The sequence below is a fragment of the Lepidochelys olivacea genome (assembly GCF_965140295.1).
Source record: "Lepidochelys olivacea isolate rLepOli2 genome assembly, chromosome: 1".
In the NCBI taxonomy this organism is placed as follows: Eukaryota; Metazoa; Chordata; order Testudines; family Cheloniidae; genus Lepidochelys; species Lepidochelys olivacea.
In genome coordinates, this window is record NC_140411.1 from 168,004,698 (window position 1) to 168,026,435 (window position 21,738).

Genomic DNA, 21,738 nt, shown 5'->3' on the forward strand with positions numbered 1-21,738 from the left:
CAAAAACCCACTTCCCAGATCTGAGTCTTAGCAAGCAGCTGACAAGGGCGACACTTCATGCAATAAAAGGAATATATATAACAGACTATAACCAATGCACCTAATACAAATCACTAACAACTTACTTTAAATCATCTTAATACGGAGCAAAGAAGAACTGACAAAATCAGAAGCCATCATTTTGGCAGTGTGATGCAGAACAGGAGTCAGACTCAAGGAATTAAGCTCTCATTTGTATGCATGAGTAAGCAGAGGCGTTCTGTTACTGAGATAACTTGTATTAAGTTCCTTGGGGCAGGCACTGTCTTTGTCTGTGTTTTGTATAATGCCAAGCACACTGGCACCTAATACAGAATATAACTCTTATGTTGGTCAAAGTAAAAAAAAAAAATGTTTTGGTTAATTGAAGACCAATGACCTAATACATTCATCTGACTTTGAAAGTTCCTGTTTACTCATGCATTCTAATGGGAACTGAATTTCCAGAGTCCTATTCCACATCAGACTGCAGTCCCTGCCCCAAGGAGCTTAACATAAGTTACCTCTGCATATTCATGCATACAAAGGAGAGCTTAATTCTCCAAATCAGACTCATTGCCACTCAGAAGCCCTTGCTGGGAGCCATCCATTCAATGACAGCCTCTGCTGAGAGACCTTCCATAGTTATGGAGGTATAAAACATTTCATTATCATGTATCATCTAAATGAGAGAGTGCACAGGGGAGCCAAGAGGGGCAGATTCTCTTGTCCACTGAGGCCATTTTGTGCTGCACAAGCAACACACGTCAGCCTTCAACCAGCCAAAGACAGCTGGTGGAGAATTTCCCCTACACAGAAGAGTTCCTTTAAGGGAAATGTGAGGGCATGGCCGGGGCAGGACAGGGATCTCCACTACACTCAATCCTCCACTTGGTGTAAGTTAGAGCTGCCTCTGTGCCCTAACCTGGACCAGGGCCAGGGGTTCTGAATCAGGGAGCTGCAACCAGTTCCCCGTGGTCCCTTTTCTCTGTTCCACCCAAAACGTAGTTCCAATGGAATGACGAATCAAGGCCATAAGGCAGTGGTTCTCAACCTTTCTTCATTTGTGGACCCCTAAAAAATTTCGAATGGAGGTGTGGACCCCTTTGGAAATCTTAGACATAGTGGGTCCGCAGACCACAGGTTAAAAACCACTGCCATAAGGGTTTCAGAACAAAATTTTCAGAAATGCTTGTCTGCGTGTTGTAAGAGGTATGACAATTTCCCGCAATATCCAGGACAAAACTTACTGAATTAAGTTTAAGTAATTTAGGAGCTCATTGTATTAAAAATGTTTGTGTTGTTATGGGATTGTATGTAATTTGCCTAGGACACAGGACTAATTCAAACCTTGGGAAGCGTTATAAGCTTCAAAGGACTCTTGGGTTAAGATAAGAACGAGCTGTTAGTTGAGTAGGTTTCCTAGGAAATACTTGGGAGGAGGGAAATGCAAATGCCTACCTCCTGACCTGATCTTTTGAGTTTTACCATGGGGATGGGACCTGTGTCTATAAATCACCTATTCCCAGGATCAAAGGGCCCAAACGAAATAAAGGAGTAACTCACAGATTCATGGGAGTGCTTGTTCTGAGCTAAAGGAGTTATGAACGGGTAACCACAGGAAAACCCCGGGGTTTAAGTTTGAAGGACTGTTCACCAGCCAGAAGCCTTGTTAGAGTGAGGGGGTGATCTCTGGTAAGCTGATTAGTATGCATGTAGGTTCTTTTATTGTTTTTAATCCATTTTCTCTGTAGTGCTTTTACCTTAAGAGTAAATGTGCTTTATTAGAAAGAGCTGTGTGATAACTAATGTGGCAATTACACTGTGTACTCTTTCTAAAGAGAAAAGTAAAGCAGGCTGGCTTAGACGCCTCACTTTGCTAGGGAATTTATAGTGAAGGCAGGGAGCTGTGTGGCCGGGAAATACCCTCGTCAAGAGGAAGAGAGACACATGTCTCCACCCAAAAGAGTCAACAATTTGGGAGCCAGAAGCCTGAAAGTGGACGTCCTTGCTGGACGATAGAGGGGGAATACAAGTGCAGTTGCCCTGAACTGGTGTCACTAAGGTATCAGGACCAATCACTACAGGTGTCATATAAAGAATTGTTCAGAGGAGACACATTAGCCAACAATTGGTGGATAACTTAAAAGATAACTCATATCTGTTTTGGATTGCTTCATCAAATGGTGGCCTTCTCAAGAAAATTAAATCAAAGGATTTCCTTATAGAATAGGAGAACCTGAAACAAGAGCTGTTTGGATTGACTGTAAATCTGCTTTTACTTTTAGTCTAATAAACTATTAGTCTAATAAAAAGCTCTTTATGTTCTATAACATATACAGTTGGACAATGGGATTTAATTGCCTTGTTTTAAAAACACATACTGAGCACAATCTGCTACTGTTAAGATGTTGTCAGTTGTGAGGACTAGAGGACAATTTACTTTAATGCTAGCTAATCTAAGGAAGATCTAAACATCTCCTTCCCTATCCTTTCCACACCACCCACCTTACTTATGCAACTGAAGCAAGTAAGACTGTGGAAACAGTTTGGAAAATTTTTCTTTTGTTTTGGCACACCAGTTTTATATTGTATATGAATCATCTGACTGTGTCTGTATTTGGATGTCAAGTGTATGTACTGTTGGGTAATCAAACACCGAATAACAAGAAAGTTATAGAAATTCTTTAAATCCATCAGATGTTCTCATTACAGTGTTACAAACCATCTGGTCTCACTTAGCTGCTAAACTGAGATAATGGGTGGTATCCATCATTACTGATGAATGATTCATGGTAACATATCAATATCCTCTTGACCTGCAATTGAGGCAATGCAACATTTTGTTTTGCTATTATCTTTCCAGAGTTACTTGATTCACTAAAATGTAGTGACTAACAAGTCATGGCCATTTTTCAAAACACCGAATTCCTAAGTGGATTTTGGATATTTTAAAATATCCCTTCTTGTTTGCACAGAGATGTGTATCATTCATCTAGATGACCTGGCGCACCTTTTGACCTAAGTTTAGTCAACACTTTTCATCAAGTATGAGATGACGAAACCTCTCTTTCAAAGACAGAGTGAAAGAAAGAATCTGGCTTCTAAGCAGACAACTAAAGATACTGCTGTTATAAAATGTGTAGGCATGGAAATAAATATAAACAGATGTTCTTTAATAAGGGGCATATTTTCCTTTCAATGCCCACATTAACATAAATGGGAGTTACACACAGGCAGTGAGAAAAGAATATATTCATAGATGATTAATCTACAATGTCTGCAGGACTTGAATGAATTAAGCACTGCATACAATGGGTGCCTTAACACAATCAAGAGTCCATTGTTGATTTTATTTTTTTAAACACACTTCTAAATCAATTTCTCATCTGATTTTGGAAATGAGTTTACTGTATATAAACAGATGACCAAATGTTGCCAGCTGCTGTGTGCGCGCACAGCTCCTGCTGACTTCAGCAGAAGCATGTGCATCTGGGGGCAGAATCCAGCACTTAATAAATATAAAATTAACAGGATAAAACAAATGATTTTTGTGGGGTCTCTTCAGTAATCCTTATTCTGGCAATGCTCCCACTGATTTCAATAGCAGCTTTGCCTAAGTAAAGGCTGCCGGATCAGGCCTTTAATAAATAAATCTGAATTCACTGGAACGTTTTTCACGGGGTGCTTTCAGCAACAGCTTGGATGCTATTTGCACTCTCTCAGCATCTCTCTGTAACACCATTATGTGTTGTCACGTGGAGGATTGTGAGGACTCAAAAATTCCCTTTATATGATTGCACAGATTTCAATTATTGGAATGGTCAAAAGAGTTTCATACCAATAAGCTTGATATTGTTGTCTTCATCTAGCAGCAGATTTTCTATCTTCAAGTCTCTGAAAGAAATAAAATGTTTTGGGTGAGCATCTGAAATGATGAAACAACTTTTAGTCATTCTCAACTGTTTCCTTACAAGAGTCAGAAATAGTGATCGATGTTATGAAGTATGGAAGCAGTGGACATGGTTCCATGGTTAAAGTTGAGTTTAGTTTGACACTTAAAGCATTTTCTTACATAAAAAGAGGCCATTACCCTCTGATCCCACTGAGGATTACCAAAAGAAACTACATCATCTGCTCAAGAAACTCCCTGAAAAAGCACAAGAACAAATCTGCACAGACACACCCCTAGAACTCCGAACAGGGGTATTCTATCTGCTACCCAAGATCCATAAACCTGGAAATCCTGGACGCCCCATCATCTCAGGCATTGGCACCCTGACAGCAGGATTGTCTGGCTATGTAGACTCCCTCCTCAGGCCCGACGCTACCAGCACTCTCAGCTATCTTCGAGACACCACTGACTTCCTGAGGAAACTACAATCCATCGGTGATCTTCCTGAAAACACCATCCTGGCCACTATGGATGTAGAAGCCCTCTACACCAACATTCCACACAAAGATGGACTACAAGCCGTCAGGAACAGTATCCCCGATAATGTCACGGCAAACCTGGTGGCTGAACTTTGTCCTCAACCACAACTATTTCACATTTGGGGACAATGTATACCTTCAAGTCAGCGGCACTGCTATGGGTACCCGCATGGCCCCACAGTATGCCAACATTTTTATGGCGGACTTAGAACAACGCTTCCTCAGCTCTCGTCCCCTAATGCCCCTACTCTACTTGTGCTACATTGATGACATCTTCATCATCTGGATCCATGGAAAAGAAGCCCTTGAGGAATTTCACCATGATTTCAACAATTTCCATCCCACCATCAACCTCAGCCTGGACAAGTCCACCCAAGAGATCCACTTCCTGGACACTATGGTGCTAATAAGCGATGGTCACATAAACACTACCCTATACCGGAAATCAACTGACTGTTATTCCTACCTACATGCCTCCAGCTTTCACCCAGACCAGACCACACCACACGATCCATTGTCTACAGCCAAGCTCTACGATACAACCGCATTTGCTCCAATCCCTCAGACAGAGACAAACACCTACAAGATCTCTATCAAGCGTTCTTACAACTACAATACCCACCTGAAGTGAAGAAACAGATTGACAGAGCCAGAAGAGTACCCAGAAGTCACCTACTACAGGACAGGCCCAACAAAGAAAGTAACAGAACGCCATTAGCCATCACCTTCAGTCCCCAACTAAAACCTCTCCAGTGCATCATCAAGGATCTACAACCTATCCTGAAGGACGATTCCTCACTCTCACAGATCTTGGGAGGCAGATCAGTCCTCACTTACAGACAGCCCCCAACCTGAAGCAAATACTCACCAGCAACCACACACCACACAACAAAAACACTAACCCAGGAACCTATCCTTGCAACAAAGCCAGTTGCAAACTCTGTCCACATATCTATTCAAGGGACACCATCATAGGACCTAATCACATCAGCCACACGATAAGAGGCTCGTTCACCTGCACATCTACCAATGTGATATATCCTATCATGTGCCAGCAATGGCCCTCTGCCATGTACATTGGCCAAACCGGACAGTCTCTACGCAAAAGAATAAATGGACAAAAATCAGATGTCAAGAATTATAACATTCAAAAACCAGTTGGAGAACACTTCAACCTCCCTGGACACTCAATTACAGACCTAAAGTCACAATTATTCAACAAAAAAACTTTGAAAACAGACTCCAAAGAGAAACTGCAGAACTGGAATTAATTTCCAAACTGGACACCATTAAATTAGGCTTGAATAAAGACTGGAAGTGGATGAGTCATTACACAAACTAAAAACAATTTCTCCATGCTAACTTTCCCTGTACTGTTACTCACAACTTCTTGTCAACTGTTTGAAATGGGCCATCCTGATTATCACTACAAAAGTTGTTTTTCTCCTGCTGATAATAGCCCATCTTAATCGATTACTCTCATTAGTGTTGGTATGGCAACCCCCATTTTTTCATGTTCTCTGTATATATATATCTTCCTACGGTATTTTCCACTGCATGCATCTGATGAAGTGGGCTTTAGCCCACGAAAGCTTATGCTAAAATAAATTTGTTCGTCTCTAAGGTGCCACAAGTACTCCTCGTTCTTTTTGCTGATACAGACTAACACGGCTACCACTCTGAAACCTATAAAGAATACAGTGTCTCCTCTCCAAAGTTATAGCCCTTACCCTTTGGGCCTTAAATATCTACATCTCATTTCTTCTTTGTCTGATAGTCTGTACACACAGACTTTCAGAGAGGCTGTCATATGCTTAACAACCAGGTAGATACTGACCACTGGGAATTAACAGGGGCAAAGCACCAGGAAAAAGGTTGATCTGGTATGAAATCAGCAGAAGCAAACAGAATTTCATGCAGTAAAGTGAATTGTCCAGTACTAGACAATACTACATCTCTGAACAGGGAGAGAAATGATTTGGAACTTAAAAGGAAGTTTTAGGATTAAGACAAAGTATGAGCGAGAAAGAGGTAAGATTTTTAAAAAGGAGAGAGAATTGCTAGATGAAATGAAAGCTGAAAATCAGTGAAAAGCAGACAAAACGCCCACAGAAGGAATAAAAAAGCCACAAAGGTAATTAGAATAATGAGATAAATGAGAGAAAGAATAGAAAGACTAAAAATACATGCAACTAAAGACATGTAAAAGAAATAAAGTTTAAGAAAAATAAAAACAGATAAAGTAAAAGTGTCATAGACAGAGAGAAAAATAAAGTAGCTAAAAATAGACAGGCTGTACCATAGAGTGCAGTCAGACCTGGTTAATCCATGCTGTTTACCCATATATCTGCATTCTCAACAGATTTACCAGTAAGTGGTAACTGATCTAGTAGTCCACATGTACCACTAATTTTTTAATCTGAAAGTTTTTTAAAATGCAGCACTGTGAACTAGATCAGTATACCTCTACTTAGGGCTTGCCTACACTTCAAACGCTAGCGTTTCAAGTGTAGAAACTACCTACGGCGACAGGAAGGATTCTCCCATCACTGTAGTTAATCCACTTCCCCAAGAGCAATAGCTAGGTTGACGAAAGAATTTTTCCATTGACCTACCACTGCCTACATGGGGACTTAGGCTGGCTTAACTACATCGCTCAGGGGGGTGGATTTTTCGTATTCCTGAGTGACGTAGCTGGGTCAAACTAATTTTCTAGTGTAGACCGGCCCTTACCTGGTGAACAATTCAGCATTATGACAGTGGAAATGATTATTGCCTCTTTTATACCTGACAGCTGCTCTATTTCTTTTTAATCCTTCTTTGAAATAAAGAACAAAAACCCAAACCAGTAAAATCAGAAACCAATGCAACACCCACCTCCCTACCAAATCAAGCCAGACACCCACAGTCATTTTTGCTTTCAGGGATGTGGACTCTGAGCATGTGAATGAGTAAGCCCACTTGGTGTACAATGACCCTGTTCAATATGCATGGAGGAGATGCATACACACCCTTGGCATCAGTCTTTTTGACAACAATGTAGCAAATCTGGAGAGGGGTACATTTGGAGAATATTTTAAAAGGAATATGGTCAATAGAAAGTGGTAGTAACTGAGGTACGGTCCCCTTCTTGTCCCTATAGTCTGTTTATATTTCAAAGGGATAGTTCCCAACAAGGATTTTTTTTCATTAATATTCCATTTTAGATTATTACAAGCATATCACTTTTAAAAAGTGATTGAAGTGAGTGGGGTTTTACTAAAGGAGATGCTGGATCAGGCCCAGTGAGTGCATGTTTCTTTTTTTAACCTCAGTGGATGAACTCAAAATCAACAACAAAATGACTTTTAAAAACATCCAGCTTATTATCTACCAACAAGTGAACTTTGGCTCCAATTAGTTAGACACGCCTTTCTCATCAAGTAAATTATGTCTGAGGTGCTGCAGAAGGAGGCAGAGTACCCCAGAGGAGCCTTGTCTACACTATATCTTTTGGCTGGAAGATATCCCACCATTGCTTATGCTGTATGAGTGTTAGCATTAACATAGACAAGGCACCCGCCAGCATTTATACCACACAGACCTACTCTAAGCAGCTTTAGATAACATGGTGCTTAAGGCTCCAGGCAGTCTCTGGCATTTGACCTCTGATGCTTCAATGGAGCTGCAGTGGTGTTAGTAATGATGGGAAATTTTTCAGGAAAAGAGCCACACAGTCAGTGTGGGGCCCTTTCCTAGCAGACAGGGCACTTACAGAATAGAATATTAGTGAATGAATAGGTCAGTGCCTTGGGAGAGGTGGAGTTGACATGCTATTTATCTCTGTTTGATTACAGCTGGTTTTATGCCTGGCTTGGGCTCACCCTCCAGGAACAGGATTGACTGTTATTGCATTGAAGTTTCTTTATTGTTTTCTTTTGCTCTGCTCTGTTAATTCTGCTTTGAGTGAATGTGTGTGTCCAAATTATATCTTCAGCTGAGAAGGTTCATGATAATTCATTTGAACTGAGGACACTCAAAGCTGTATTTGTAAGAGAGAGAGAGAGAGAAAGTAGGAAAACGTATTGTGCTGATTTACAGAAAGTAAAAAACAAAAATAAAAACAAACACACATCTAATCTACTCTGACCAAGGGTGCTTTTAAAATGGCCAAGACACACAGCGCATATACAACTTATGGAGGGACACAGAAACCAATCTGGCCCTGATTGAAATCAATGGGACTACCCAGCGTGTGTAAAGTTAAGCACATGCAGAAATCTTTGCAAGATCAAGGTCAATGTTGCAATTTTTGCGACTTTTGCACTTTTGGCATGAGTTTCACGCTTTCTGGTGTGTTGCTTAAAGTCTAGGTTCCTGGAGTGGTGGCATAAGATTATGGAAAAATATCAGTTTTCATGTTTTGGTTTGTTTCAAGTTTCCAGCCTTCATGAGTGAAAAGCTTGAACACATGGCCTGGGTGCACCCTCCAGGTTCAGAAACCAGGAGACTTCAGTAAAAGAACCCAGCATTCTTTTTTGAAATCTCCTGATTTTGCAGGGGCTGAGACAACACTTGGTGCTGGCAAAACTGCTAGTTACTAAGGTCTAGAAATGGTCAGACCTTCAGCACAGACCAAGCTATGTTACTGTAATACCGAGAAATAGAGTATATTTATAATTTTCCTGCGCTGTGAAACTACGAACATGCTGTCATCATTCCCTGGTTTTGAAAATACATTTCCTTGTTTTGGTTTTTTTGTTTGTTTGTTTCTTGCATAACTTTAGGGCCAACTTTTGATATCCTTATTCCAGCCAGTCTATAAAGCCAAGTCTTTAGTTGGGCAGCTTAAAATAAGTTTATAAATATTCACTACCATTGCAGGTGTCACACAGCAAAACTCAGGCTTCTTTTGCATTTTATTTTTATGAGAGGTGGGGGGAAGGGAGTCAATGTGTTTGCTGGAAGCCAATGTTTTGTTATCAGCAGGCAGCTGCAAAGCAGTAGTAATGGTGGATGCATCCTGCATTACCTTCTCCATCACAAGATAAGAAAAGAACCAACCCAACACTAATCCACGCACCCTCAACCACTTTATAGCCACAAGAAGAGCTGGAGGTGAAATAGGCAGCAGACTGCATGGATCTGTGTCAGTTATAATGCTTATATACATTCCAAAGAGACCATTTTCGTTACCAAATAATATTCATTGTGCCCAAGACCATTGAAGTCAATGTGGCAGTATCAATGTAAGTGAAAAGGGAATTTGGACTGACATCCTTAAAGCAATGCTTAGTTTGTTAATGACATTGTGCTCCAACAGAGAATGACTAATGGCAACTTTGAAATATATCACAAAATAGAAAGACAAACCAGCTTTGCATTTCAAAAGGACACATTCTTTTCTAGTGCAAAGATTTGTCATAAATATTGCACCAGCCACCAGATTACTTGTACTTAAAATTAATAGGATGAAAGTTATCAAAGCTAACACAACAAGCAAGGGGTGTCAACGCACGAATCTTACGATGTCCTAAACAACCAAATCCTAGGACTCTACCTCTACTCTTTCTCAATGTGCTTTTTTTTTTTTTGGGGGGGGGGGGCAGTGGATGAAAAAATATAGATACTCCATTCCCATCCATATATGTTTCTCTTGTCTTCAACAGTTCTGATCTTTTTAAATTGCACAATCCTAACAGAAGGTCTGAATATATTTCCATGAAGAAAAAAGATAGAAAAAACAGGGTATACAGAAAGCTATCTTTGCTCCCAGTACATTATTAAATTCCTTTCTTTGACATTCTGACAGTAATTGCACTGAATAGGATTGAATTTTGTTAAAATTACTTTTAAAAGGTTGTTGAGAATTTCCTGTGGGATGCTGTTGCAAGCACCCAGGCTTTCACTTCATTTTCTTTGTTGTCCTTACGCTCCCAAGGGGCTTAATGTTCATCCTGGTTTTTGACAGCATGAAGGCCTGTGTAAACACCCTCTGAAAAGAGAAAGCTTCACCATATACTGCCATTTGGGTTTGTTTTCTTCTGTCAGAGGGAAAGATAAAGATTCCTATCTGAATCATATTTGAGCTTGCTACTTGCACAATTTTAACAACCAACCAGCTCTTCTCATAACAATGATCCACAATTTTTTTACACAGTTATATTTAGGGTATATATTATCTTGTATTCCTGTAGCGGCTAGAGAGTTCTCAGTGCTGGGTACACCTTCAGGAAAAGAGTCCCTGCACTGAGGAGTTTACCATCTACATCCTTCACAGTCAGTATTGGCCTCAGAAAGGTGTAGGAAAAGCATGTGTCTGTGGCAACACACATCACTTACAATACATATACACAAGCAATTTACTTATCTCTAAAATAAATGAGGCTGCTTGGAGTTTCTGAATTATAAACTGTTTGCATGTCACCATACTCTTAAAAGACACATTTCCTTTGAATTCAGGGTCCCATATCTGATCCTGAGATCAGAGTGATTTCTCACCATACCGAGACTTTATCATAATCAGTGGAGCTCGGTAAATAATATCCATCAGATAGCTTAGCTGAGTTTCATTATAATATTTCAAATATGTTATTTAACTAATTTTTTTCACCCAGCTTACAGAACCAGGAAAATAATTTGTGACTATATTCAGTAAATAATTTAGCTGACAAATTTGGTGAATTTTTGGAACAAAATATTCAACAATTTACTTATTTGCTTTAAATGCCCATCTCCATTCAAGAGGATGAATGATCAAAAGAACCAGTTCTGAAAGGGGCACCAACAATGTCAGCCCACATTAGATCCCAGCGGCTGTGTTTTCTTTATCAAACAGGGAATGTGAACACCCACAGATCACAGAATAGATTTGAGTGCAGCTATTTTTGAAACAGTTTTAAAAATAACAACAACAACAACAAGAGAATATTGTCATTGCATTCAGGGTGAGAATGAATCAGACTTCTGCACTGATTCTTTCTTGCTTGCTTTCTTGCTTTTTTGATGCTTCTGATTGAGCAGTCTATTTTCAGAGCTTTTGTAGCCCAAAGCCCAACAGGCTGAATGACAACTCCAGAGGCAGCTATTAGCATTTCTCTTTCTTATGCAAACAGAGATCCAATGCAACAAATTCTAATTATCCTTCCAGTGGGCTTTCTTGTCTCTTTATGATACTCCAAATATCACATTCTTAATGAAAGACAAGATATTGAATAGTTAAGCCTCAACAGAAAATACTTACAACTATACTGACTGTGATCCTGCCAAATTGTATCAGTTAAGCAGGTTTGGACTTGGTCACTACTTGGAGTACTTGGTCACTACTACAGGAGACTTCCAAGGAAAAGTTATAGGCAGTATATTGGTACTCGTCATGCAGTAGGTGGCACTTTTTCTTCTAAGGAAACACTAGACTAATGTCATGGGACAGATCATGCCCTCCAATAACTGCACGTCCATGCATGGAGCTCAGCCCCTCCATGTAGATGGGAATTTGGGTGGTTCCAGGGCAGCTCCCCCACTTTCCCTAGCCCCTCTGGAGAGTTCTCTGCGCAGAAGAGTCCTCCTCCTTTCAGTCCCATGAAACCTGTCTGGAAAAGTTAATATACCCCAGGTCATATCTCCCCTCTTTGGGGGCACTGCAGCCAGATGGTGCATAGCAGCATGACTCCCTTTGATGTGTGATGGTGAGGAGTTGAGAGAGGGGAAATGAGGCCAGAGCCACCACTGAGTCTCTTCATGGATAGCCTTGGCCTCCCATGAATCCTTGAGATCAGCTAGGTTTTGGAGCAGGAGAGGGACACAAGGGGGACACAAGAGGACAGGAGGGGCACACAAACCCCTCCCCCTCAGAAAAAGATGACACAGGAATCTCAGTGAGGAAATCCTTGCAGTTTTCCTCGCCCAAAGCCCCCACTTGAGACTTTTATCCTTGAAGGGCACAATGTGGACCTCAATGCAGTGTGAAGGGATACTGTGCTGCCTCAATTCCTGCCTATACTTTTAGAAAAAAAATTAAAAAATCAAGGCCCAGACCAATTGTGGCACTTTTCACAAGGGCAAGGACAATACTCCATGTTATGGCTCTATTTCAACTTGAGTCAGTACATTCAATTTACCTAATTATTGCAATGGAACCAGTAGAGGAAATAACTTTTCCCACACTTATTTATATTACAGTAATGCTAGAAACTTCAGCTGAGATCAGCCCCATTGTGCCAAATGCTGTATACACACACCGTAAGCCCCAAAGAGACTGCAACACAAATAGACAGGACAGACAACAAGTGGGAGAAAGGAATTATATTTATCCCCCTTTTGACAGATGGATAACTGAGACCTAGAAACACTAGGGCCCAGATCCTCTTAGAAGCTTATATACCTTGGAGGGCCTGGGTCTAAGTGACTTGCCCATGGTCACACAGGAAATCTGAGGCAGAGCCAAGAATTGAACCCATACGTATATTTAACAAGATCATCCTTCCTCTCTAACAGTGCTCTGCTCGATTCTTTGCAATGCTCTTGCCATGCCAATTCTGGATTTATCCTCAGAAGAGATTGTGACATGGACTGAAATGTGCCAAATTCTGTGTTTTTTTTTATTTTTAAATCATGTGGAAGTTTTGGGAAGCAACACAATCTAATGGAGTGAGTAGAGAAGTAGGAACTACCATGTTCTAATTCAGTTTTAACTACTAGCTCAATGTGAGACTTTGGGCAAGTCAGTTGACCTCTCTGTGTTGCAGTAGCTCTATCTTTAAAGTGAGACTATACCTACCTACCTCCAGGGATGGCTGGAAGACAACTTATATTTGTACGGTGCTTTGAAGATGCAAAGCTCGAGCTATAAAGAGTAGAAGTAGGGCCCTGCTTCAGCAAAGTACGTGCATAACTTTCAGTGTGTGAAATCAATGAGACTACTCGTGCTTACTTAAGTTGCACACATACTTAAGAACTTTGCTGGGGCTCAAGTGGGCAGATGCTCACTATTGTCTAGGATAAGAGGAACATCAAGATTAGCTACAAACCTGAAAAGAAAATTTTATATCAAAGTTTAAAAAAAATAATAAATATATAAATTATCATTTAAATGCTCCTGGGTAAATTCTCACAGGCAGCTATTTCTACCTTACCTGTGAACCACCCCGGCCCGATGAAGATGCTCCACTGCTAGAATAAGCTGCCTGATATATTTACGTGCTTCGTATTCTTCCAGTCTTTTTTTCTCATAGATCTTGTGCATTAGATTGCCTCCAGGGCACAGCTCCATGACAAGGTAGTAGCTGTTTTCAGTTTCCAATATATCCAGCAGCTGAGCTATGTTGGGATGTCGGATCATTTGCTGGATCTGCCCCTCGCGTCTCAGATTCTTGGTGACATAGGTATCCTTCTTGGCTCTCTTCTTGTCAATAACTTTCACTGCCACCTGATAAGAAACAAAGGAGGCATGGTTGACATCATACAGACCAATGATTTATTAGCTCTGACCTTGTACAAATAACTTCAAAATAAATCAAGGGATGTAAGTACCAACTGATAAGCTGTTTGGGGCACAACAGCCAAGCACAGAGAAATAGCTGTTCTTTTTTCCACTGAGACCTAATTGCTTTCCCAGCTCCTTTTATGGGATGACAGACAAAAGTTGATGCAAAAATATGGCTATCAAAGGGGCGAAAACACTTCTGTTAAGCAGACTTGAAAGCTTAGTCTGAACATGCTGTACTTAGTCTTCTTCTTGTCTATTTGCTCAGAAGTTTTTGAGGATCAGATTTACATGCAACCATGAATGTGACCTTTGTAAGTGATTTAGACATGTGTATGGCATTGGGCTTATGTTTTGAGATGTCACAATTCCAGCACAAGTTTCTTAAAAGTTAACCAAACAAGGAAAAGTAGCTGGTTATGTACTCCAAAATAAATATATAAATAAATAAAAATAAAAAAGAGCACCGCTTCCAGCCCCTGGTCAACCTTGACAATCTCTTTAAAAATATACACTTAAAACCACTCTCTCTATTACCTCCACAACACAATAACCACTTGTGTCTTCCATGAACAAAAGCCTTGGATGCATTCTATGATGCCACTGTTTTACACATTGAGAGGCACTGGTTCTATTTGTTGTGTTGGCAGGTTCATTGTAGTAAAAACCCAGTCACCCCTTTAGTTGCTTCGTGTTTTTAGATATTTATTTAATTCCTAAGCTTTCCCATTTAGACATAGGGCTGCAGACTTCCAGGTCATTAGTACCAGCCAATGATTAAACAACATATGTCAGCTGAACAACAAAAGGCTATGCTCAGTCCTTCCCTCATGTTCTACATTTCCTCTGCAACGACAGGAGTCCTTTTAACTCATGCACTGAAATCAAGTAGCTCACTAACCATTTCTACTGCGACACTTGTTAACTTTTCAGAAAAAAGAGCTTAGTGTTTTTGCATGACAACAAATTTTATACGTAGTTTATTTGAAAGGTTCCTGTCTACATAGGGCCAAATTCAGGCAAGCGTGTGAAATGTGGCATCTGTACCCTCAAAGTGGCATACACATGTGCCACAAACAGCATTATTGTGTGCCTGTATGAGAGTCACACGCAACTCTTGTGTGCACTACCTTGCCTTGTCTATTCCTATTAAGAGCAGAAATAATCAATGCAGGACAAGTATCTGAGTTTTACTGGACTAGTCATTAATCCAGACAGTAATGGTAGTGAAAATGACCTTCCTTCTGCCTCCAGCTTAGCAGGCAACTATGTCCATCCCTCCTCCGGGATGATGATCTAGCCATAGTAATTCATACTTTCAACTGCCTGCCAACTAAACTATTATAACTCATGGTAGTTGGGGCTGATGATTAAGGCAACAAGTATACTGTACCTTGTACAGGTTTCAGAGTAGCAGCCGTGTTAGTCTGTATTCGCAAAAAGAAAAGGAGTACTTGTGGCACCTTAGAGACTAACTAATTTATCTGAGCATAAGCTTTCGTGAGCTACAGCTCACTTCATCGGATGCATGCAGTGGAAAATACAGTAGGGAGATTTTATATACACAGAGAACATGTATTTTCCACTGCATGCATCCGATGAAGTGAACTGTAGCTCACAAAAGCTTATGTTCAAATAAATCTATTAGTCTCTAAGGTGCCACAAGTACTCCTTTTCTTTGTAGCTTATACAGATCACATAAGATCACTTTCCTACCTGGAAACAGTGCCAAAAACATATCCTCCAATGGCTCCAGGTTTGCTTCCAGTTTCAATACAAAGCCCTAGTACAAATATTCTCAACAGGTTTGGACCCTTCACAGAAGTCACCTCTCTGTTCACAAATTACGAAGACAGCTGCATTCCTCTGAGATGATGCAGCTAACAAGCTAACCGTGCCCAAAGTGAAGCTCTCAAGAGCTGAAAATAATATAGTCAAAGGGGTTCATTTGTGAAGCCAGCTGCTGGAAGAGGTATGGATAAGCCAAAGTCTAACCATTGTTAGAGTATATTTCAAGATATGCAAGGGCTGCACTAATCAAAGACAGGGAATTACAACAACATGATGGCACAAACTAGAAATATATACTATACCTGAGAGAGACAAATATTAAAGTCCACTAGGGACAAGTGTGCAAATTTTAATTACCGTATTTGGCTGTCAGATACTATGATGATGGACCACCGAGAAATGCCTAAGATATCTTAAAACTTTCTTTCTCTGGATCAGCATATGGCTTATAATTTCAGCCAGTGGTTCTGCTGGTTCCCACAGTCAACCGCTATGTGTTCTGCTTGAGGGGAAAAGACTTCTCTGTATTGTTTTACTTAAGTATGTGTGTGATCCAGGGACCTCTGGGTGCCAACTGGCAGAGGGCATGGGGGTCGTAGGGATCCCCTATTATCTACATAGTAGTTCACCAAAGAATGTCACGTAAGGTCTCCAATGAAAGCCTGTGTCACACTGCTCCTCATAATCATTGTGAAATATAAGTACAGATAATATGTAAGGAGTTATGTCTATATACTGAACATTATATTCTTAAGGTCTCTGACTTGGGGCTGGTCACCAAAAGGTGAGAAACAGGTTTCTTTCAGGCAAGATGTGTTTATGTATCTGTCTACATGTAAACTGAGTATTGTATGCTTCACAATGAACACCGATTTACTGTCTGAGCAAAATGCTAATCAAGTGATTGCAAAGTCTCCAGGGGAGAGTCTAGACAGGCAAACACAAGCAACAGGGTATAACCCTGTTCGCAAGTAATGACAATGGATTTTTGGACTATAACTGTAGGGACAGAGACATATTCTGGATCTTTTCCTTGAGGAGGCAAGAGGACAATGTGCTTGTTTCATGAACAGAAGATCACAGCCAAGCTCGCCTGTAATACACTGGAAGGATTTTGGGTGAGCTTTTGCTCTCTATGACAGGACAATGTCTTGTTAGTTAAGTTTAGGCTCTAGAAAGCATGTTATGATTTGATTTTATAAAAAAACTCTTTGTTTCTAATATTTCTGCTTGTAGAGTGTGGTCACCCACTCCTGTCCTAAAGGACTTGAAATCAGGCCTGGGAGAGGGCTGCGGCTGGGAGCAAGCAGTTCCCAAGGTGACTGGGGGAAGCAGGCTCAGGTGTGGCCACGCCCCAATCAGGGCTCAGCTGGCCCTTATAAGAGGGCAGTGGGCCAGGAACAGAGAGTCTCCTTTAGCTGTAGAGGGAGATGGGCTGGGCTGGGCTGGGCTGGGGAGTGTAGTGTAGTGTAGTGTAGTGTAGTGTAGTGTAGTGTAGTGTAGTGTAGTGTAGTGTAGTGTAGTGTAGTGTAGTGTAGTGTAGTGTAGTGTAGTGTAGTGTAGTGTAGTGTAGTGTAGTGTAGTGTAGTGTAGTGTAGTGTAGTGTAGTGTAGTGTAGTACCTGAGGTGGAGAAGGGCTGGGGAAAGGCCAAGGGAGCTGGGGAGCTCCAGCCTGGAAACCCTGTAGGCCTAGTGTAAGGCCGGATAGGTACTGGGGTTACAGGGAGCAGCTCAAAGGTAGGCAGAGGAAGCAGGTCCAAACTCCCCTTGCCTGTGATGATTGGCTTATACAATGCAGTCCACCCCAGTATGCGGGGGCTCAGTGGAGACTGGCATTAGCCAAAGGCTGAGGTGGGAATAGTGGGTTGGGGTTCCCTGGGGAGGGGAGACCCAGAGACTGGGGGGGGTGCTGGGACAAAGGGGCACCGGGATCTGGGAGGGACATGAGGGCCAGTGGCAAGTGGGACACTGGCCTGCAGGAGTGCTCCAGAGGCTGGAAGAGCTAATTCCCTGAGAGACCAGCAGGAGGTGCTGCAGGGGTGAGTTGCCACACTGTGACATTGCTTACCATTTGAATCTCTGTTCTTTATTAAATAAATGTATCCTTGCTTTCTCTATAATCAAATCTAAGTGCTGTGTGTTAAGTGGAGCCAGACTCTACCATGTAACTGGTAAGCTGTGGAGTACTGTACCTTTGGGAATAGAGGACCTACACATATTGTGAGTGTTCTGGAGATCAGAGGCTGGCCACTCCAGGGAGATGCTCGGAGGACTCAGGGCTTGGAGTGTGCCTATTGTTGACCTGCGAAGAAAGAGCAGGGCCTACAGAGGCCTGGAAGCCAGTGCTTGTGTTGACTGTGGCTGCTAAAGTTGAGGAACTGATCCACAGCAGGCACAGACAAAGCTTCCTCACACGAAGGTCAGGTGGTAGTGATATGCCTCACACAACCCTGGGTATCCCCAAGAAGTATCACAAACACTTTTGCAAATGCTTTCTCACTCGCTTGTGAAGATGGTATCTTGCCTGGAGCTCCAGAAAATATAACACAGCCTACATTACTTCCACATTAGGAGGGGGTGGTGGTAAGGTGTATGGGGGGGTGTTTGTAATTATTGTGGGTGGAATACTTTATTGTTACAAGGGTTTTTTTCTCTGCATACTAGGCCATATGTGGTGGGAACCATAGTGGCCTTCACACCATATAATAATATTAATAATGGATATAAAGAAATGCTTATTTCTATCTTGAAGAAAAAAATAGACCTAGAAATTTGTTGCTTTCTGCCTTATTCAAAAAGTGCTCTAAGCCCACTTCTTAACCAACCTAGAGAACATTGGCTTTATCATTCTATGCTATGATAAATAAATGCTTTGAATTGTTAGACTAGAATCATGAAAATTGCTTGTAATTAGATTAAATCACATCACTAGGTATAACTAGCCTCACATTAATGAAATAAGCAGATAAAAAAGGTTAAATTCATTAACTTTTTTTTGAGGGAGTGGAGGGGGAATACTATGATCTGAGAGTTTTACAACAAAAATAGACCCAAAAAAGACCTGACTACTGTTCTCACAGCCAAAATTCCCATTTAATTCAAGTTCATAAGAAACTGAAGAATTAAGCACTAAGTTTGACTTAATCAGAAATAACTACTGACCTTAAATTATCTGGATAAATTATTCACGTAGGAGGCTGACTTTAAAAAAAAAAAGTTGAATAGCTATAGTATAAAGATACAGTGAAGTGCTGCACAGGTGAAACGTATAGCCTAGGACTGTGGCAACACTCCAATAAAGGTCTGGAAGCTACATTCCTGACACATTAACGTCAAATGAAAGAAAAATCATTTCATTGTAAGATAACAACAGAGAAATCAGATCTTAACAACTTTTAAAAGCCTGCGGTGATTCACCAAGAAATCTCTACCTAATGAGATAAGAGCAATAACACAGACTAGTGTAAACTATTCAAACAGCAAACTACAAGAGTTAGTCAGCTAAGGACAAACAAATTCATTGATACAGAAAGATTATGTGCTGGTTTGTATCATACCAGCAGGAAACAACATCTGCAGAAGAAAAGATGCTGGTATTTTTCATAATTGAAAGATACAAAGTATTAACCACATGGAACATAAATCTGTTGCCTGAGGCGTATTGTGAATCATCTCTCACTCCTATCAAGTCATCCCTAATTCATTGAATATAAAGGCACATTGCTGAGCACATGTGTAACTCCCACATTCACTATATTTGCTATGGGGAGGCAGAGAAAGCCATGTGAAGGTGGGACTCCTAGACAGCAACTTGGCCATATTCTTTCACTTTTATTTAGGAATTTGGACCCTGATCCTGCACCATTAAAGTCAATTGGAGCTTTGCCACTGACTTCCGCAGGTGCTGGATCAGACCCTTGGTATGACTGCACACCACCTATTCAGACAGAATTGTAGGGTTGTTTTAAGTCCATCCCTTCATTCTGGGCCACCTTTCCCTCACATTTAAGTTCTATCCGCTCCATCCCGTCCACACTAGTTGCCCCCCTTGCATTTGGCCTATAATGTAAGAGTCTAACAGCCATGGCTGATGTAAAGCAGACAAGGGAGGCACTGGCAGCTTTGTTTCAGCACCACCCCCACACGAGTGAGAGAAAAAGAGAGAGGAATAAGGAGGACTGAGTCACCCAGCTCAGAGGAAACTACCACTACTGTTTTTTCTCTTGGCTGGGGAGAGAGTGCATCCTCCTTCCTAGCACCAAGTTACTGCAAAGGGCACCAGAGAAATACCTACATATATGGTGCTTTGCTATTAGATGCTTCCATTATTCTCCCTTGGTTTGGTTTTCCCCTGGCATAAGGCGTCCCTGCTAGCTCACTGTAAAGAACATTAGGCCAAGCAAGCCCCACGCATTTTTCCCTCCCGTCTGCACTGCAGAAGTCCAGTCCACTCTAAACAGTGACACCCCTGCAAACCCTCTGCAGCCTGCTGCCCCACCCCAGCCACAGGCTGCTAGAATGCCTTCCTGCCCAGAGGCCAGCTTCTGACCTCAGGGCATACACCTACTTCAGCAGGGAGGTCAAAGAGCACAGCACTGAGACACTCTGTAGAGGAAGTGGAAAAAGGAGATGTGGGGAAGAGAGTCAAGAGAAAAGGAGACTCAGGATGGGGAAAATGCAAATGGCACAGACTGCGGGGAAGAAGGTGGCAGGATTTATGGCTCCATGGGAAGAAGGAAAGAAGGCCCATAGGGTAAAATACACACAATCTGAGTGAACAGGCTATGTGCCGCAAAGAGGGGTTGCAGGGACAGAATCTTTCTCTCTGCCAGTAGCGGTTCTGCAGCCCCTTTTGCAGAAGCTATTACAACTCCTGGGCTGAAACAGGGGGCCCCCAATACCTACACAACCCCTACCTGGAGGGGTATGGCTAGTGCAGGAGTTCTCAAACTGGGGGTCATGACCCCTCAGAGGGTCACAAGATTTTTACATGGGGGGGCGCGGGCTGTCAGACTCCACTCCCAAGCCCTGCTTTGCCTCCAGCATTTATTATAGTGTTAAATTTTTAAAAATTGCTTTTAATTTATAAGGGGGGGGGGTGCACTCCTTTGTGGTTTGTGTGAAAGGGGTCACCAATACAAAAGCTTAAGAAACACTGGGCTAGTGGATGTGTGTAACTGTGACCCCAGCGGCTCCACCCTGGCACCCACCACCTGAAAGGATACTTTTAAGATGCATGTGTTAACATTTCCTAAAGATCCCCTGAAATGGGGCGAGAGTGGGACTGCTCAAACAGCCATTTGGAAGATACCTATCTAACATCTGGAATCCAGTGCAGGTCAGTGCCATTGGTCTGGGGAAGAGGCCCAAAATAAAATTTGACTTAATTTTATACAATCATGATCTTGCATCAGCAACACCTGATTACATAGCGCCTCCCGCTCTCACCTGTTTCCATGAACAGGGCAGGCCTGGCCAAAGGGCAACAAAGTCTAACCAGCATTCACTGAAGTAACACATTTCAATCACTGCCACCAGAAGAGAGAGATGGAAAGAAATGGGGGAGCACTGAGCAGATACTGCAAGCAGTGATCAGCAGAAATGAAGCCAGCAACTGATGGAGGGGAAAAAAGAAATGACCACATGGACTGTTCAGAAACCTGTGTTTAAATAAGCCTGCACACACTTAAAAAGAAATAACAGAATAAAATACACACCTACCCTGGCATCTGGGTATTTTCCTATAAAAGTTCTAGCTCTCTTGTCTCTTGTTTCTGGCTAGCCCATTCCTTTTTTTTATTGCCCCTTTTACTCTATTCTTTTTTCCTGTGTGGCTCTCCTTCCTGTGTTTCTTTCCTTTCCTTAAAGAAAAACCCCATTGGTGCAAGGGGTCAGCAAGGGTCCCCTCCCATGAGGTAGGTTGTTTTTGTTTTGATATTTTATATAGAGAACATACATGTTCCTCTTGCCCCCCGCATCCTCATATTTTACTATGTAAAAGAAAATTGAAGGACCAAACTCTGCTCTTGGTT

General features: G+C 41.6%; 1 protein-coding gene across 1 annotated transcript in view; it reads right to left on the reverse strand.

Moving 5' to 3' along the window:
* The window catches only part of HUNK (hormonally up-regulated Neu-associated kinase), an 87,798-nt gene that overhangs the window by 40,620 nt on the left and 25,440 nt on the right, over nucleotides 1-21,738 (reverse strand). The window contains exons 2-3 of the mRNA XM_084624566.1: nucleotides 13,566-13,858; nucleotides 3,860-3,915 (exon numbers count right to left, since the gene is read on the reverse strand). Coding sequence (XP_084480692.1) covers nucleotides 3,860-3,915; nucleotides 13,566-13,858 — 349 coding nt within the window. The remainder of the gene's footprint in view (nucleotides 1-3,859; nucleotides 3,916-13,565; nucleotides 13,859-21,738) is intronic.